Below are 1,958 nucleotides of genomic sequence, written 5' to 3' on the forward strand. Positions count from 1 at the left end.
ACTTCATGTGGGGTGTGGCAACATGTCCTTCAGCTTGAGCTTGTTGTTGTTGTTCCAAGTGTCTCTGCAGTTTTCTCCACCTACAGTTGTTCCTAGTGAGGGCAATGTTTTGACCGTCTCTGCTCAAGCAGGATCCCTGTGTGGCCTCAACGCTGTTGGTCCGAGTGTCCGGATCATGGAGCCAGGAAGACGTCTGAGTGCTGAAGCGGTATCCATGTGCAGTTCATTAGAATTTAAGTCCAACAAGAATTGAGTTTGACCTTGATGTCAATTTGAGTTATGCAGATGGATCAATTGGAGAAAACGAAGCTATTATGTGGCATGCAACATGTCAAACTATTGTTTTACAGTCCCAGGTGTTTGACTTTCTTCCGATGCGATCGCTGGTTGAACTTATCTGGATTCACATCCATTGCTGACATGCCTATTAGGAAGTTTTTTTTTATTTTATTATTTATTTATTTTTTTCCTCTCTGTATTAAATATGCATATTTGACTGGAATTTTTTTTTCCCCCTCCGTATTAAATTTGCATATTTGACTGGTGTTTCACCAATGTGCCATGATTGTATTTCATTCTGCTTGGTCGTGTGTGTGTGTGTGTGTGTGTTTTAATCCCTTATCCAAAGAACAGTCCATTTAAGTGTAGTCCTTTTTTAAAACTAGACCAACATGCAGTGGTTTGCTTCAAGATGCCTGTCTATGGCCTTCTCTTAAACCATTTAATGAGGTGTTTTTGACCATTCCCCTCCCCATGTTTTTAGGTGTTCAACTTGCTCCCTGTGCGATCACTATCAGATTATCCGTATCCTGTGGAGGATGAACAGGAGTGCCTGAATGTTCGACCCCGTCGACCTGTTCCTACAGACCAAGCTTACGAAGTGTTCAAGGGTGGAAATCATTTGCGGTCACTTGGCTGGATACTCATTTACTTTTGAAATGCATCTTTTGCTTTTGCTTTGACAGAGTGTGGGGATGAAGGTTGCAACAAATCTGCCTGTCCAAGAACCTCACTGCCTGATGTACAGAGGCCTGAATTACTATCGTAACTTCTATCGCAGTAGGTCTTCTAGGTTATTGATCTAAATATCTTTACTTCCTAACCCTGTAGTACAAGTGGAATAAGACAAGTTACCAATCAAGTTAATTTGTACTACAGAGTACAATTTAAATAACTGAAATGATGTGCTAAAAATGAAATCAAATCCGCAAGCAGGTGGTGGCAAGCCACTAAATTTTATCACTGAATCATTAATTCAATTGATTTGTTTCGAACGGCTGAATCATTCAGGAATGAAGCAAGTGTCTGTCTTTATAAACTGATGGAAATCCGTAGTAGCGACGGAACACTATCACTTTAATCCTTGAATACCAGGTACTGTACAACACCCTTGGCTGCAGCAGTAGTTGAGGGTGCTGGAGGTGATGGCAGCTCTTTTGATGTGACCATCAGGACTTATTTTCCAGAAACCTGGATCTGACAGCTTGCTCAAGTGGGGTCAGTGAAGAATCTTGTTTCAGCAAAATGACTCTCCTAAAGCCCTGTCCACACGAACACTGGTATTTTCAAAACTGCTGGGTTGTGTGTGTGTGGGGGGGGGTTCTCTATGCGGTTTGGTCATTTGTCCCCACATGCAGTATCCGGTCACTGAAATGGAACCTTAATAAGTTACTGCCAAGGTGAAAATTTTCAGAAACTCCGGTTTCACTGGCTACACAACACTGCAACTGGGGTTTTTTGGCTTGTGATGTTGGCGTGCACTTATTTCCTCTGGCCAATTACAGACTTGCCTCATGTAAATGTGGTTTTATGGTCCGGTTTATATGCCACCTGCTGGTTTGGCATGCATGTGGATTTTCTTTCAACTGAGGATAAACCCATGTAATAAAAATACCCATGTACGTGTGGACTAGGCGTAAAGCAGGTGTCAAACTGTTCCTGGAGGGCCCCAGCCCTGC

General features: G+C 42.5%; 1 protein-coding gene across 1 annotated transcript; it reads left to right on the plus strand.

Moving 5' to 3' along the window:
* Positions 1-22: 22 nt before the first annotated feature.
* On the plus strand, positions 23-1,072 carry LOC107753392 (alpha-1-macroglobulin-like; the record flags this gene model as incomplete). Its single annotated transcript, XM_016569527.1, has 3 exons — positions 23-208; positions 764-889; positions 966-1,072. Coding segments are annotated over exons 1-3 (419 nt in total), but the record flags the coding sequence as incomplete, so codon positions are not given.
* Positions 1,073-1,958: the final 886 nt, after the last annotated feature.

The sequence above is a fragment of the Sinocyclocheilus rhinocerous genome, unplaced genomic scaffold, assembly GCF_001515625.1.
Source record: "Sinocyclocheilus rhinocerous isolate Xijiao unplaced genomic scaffold, SAMN03320098_v1.1 scaffold25222, whole genome shotgun sequence".
In the NCBI taxonomy this organism is placed as follows: Eukaryota; Metazoa; Chordata; class Actinopteri; order Cypriniformes; family Cyprinidae; genus Sinocyclocheilus; species Sinocyclocheilus rhinocerous.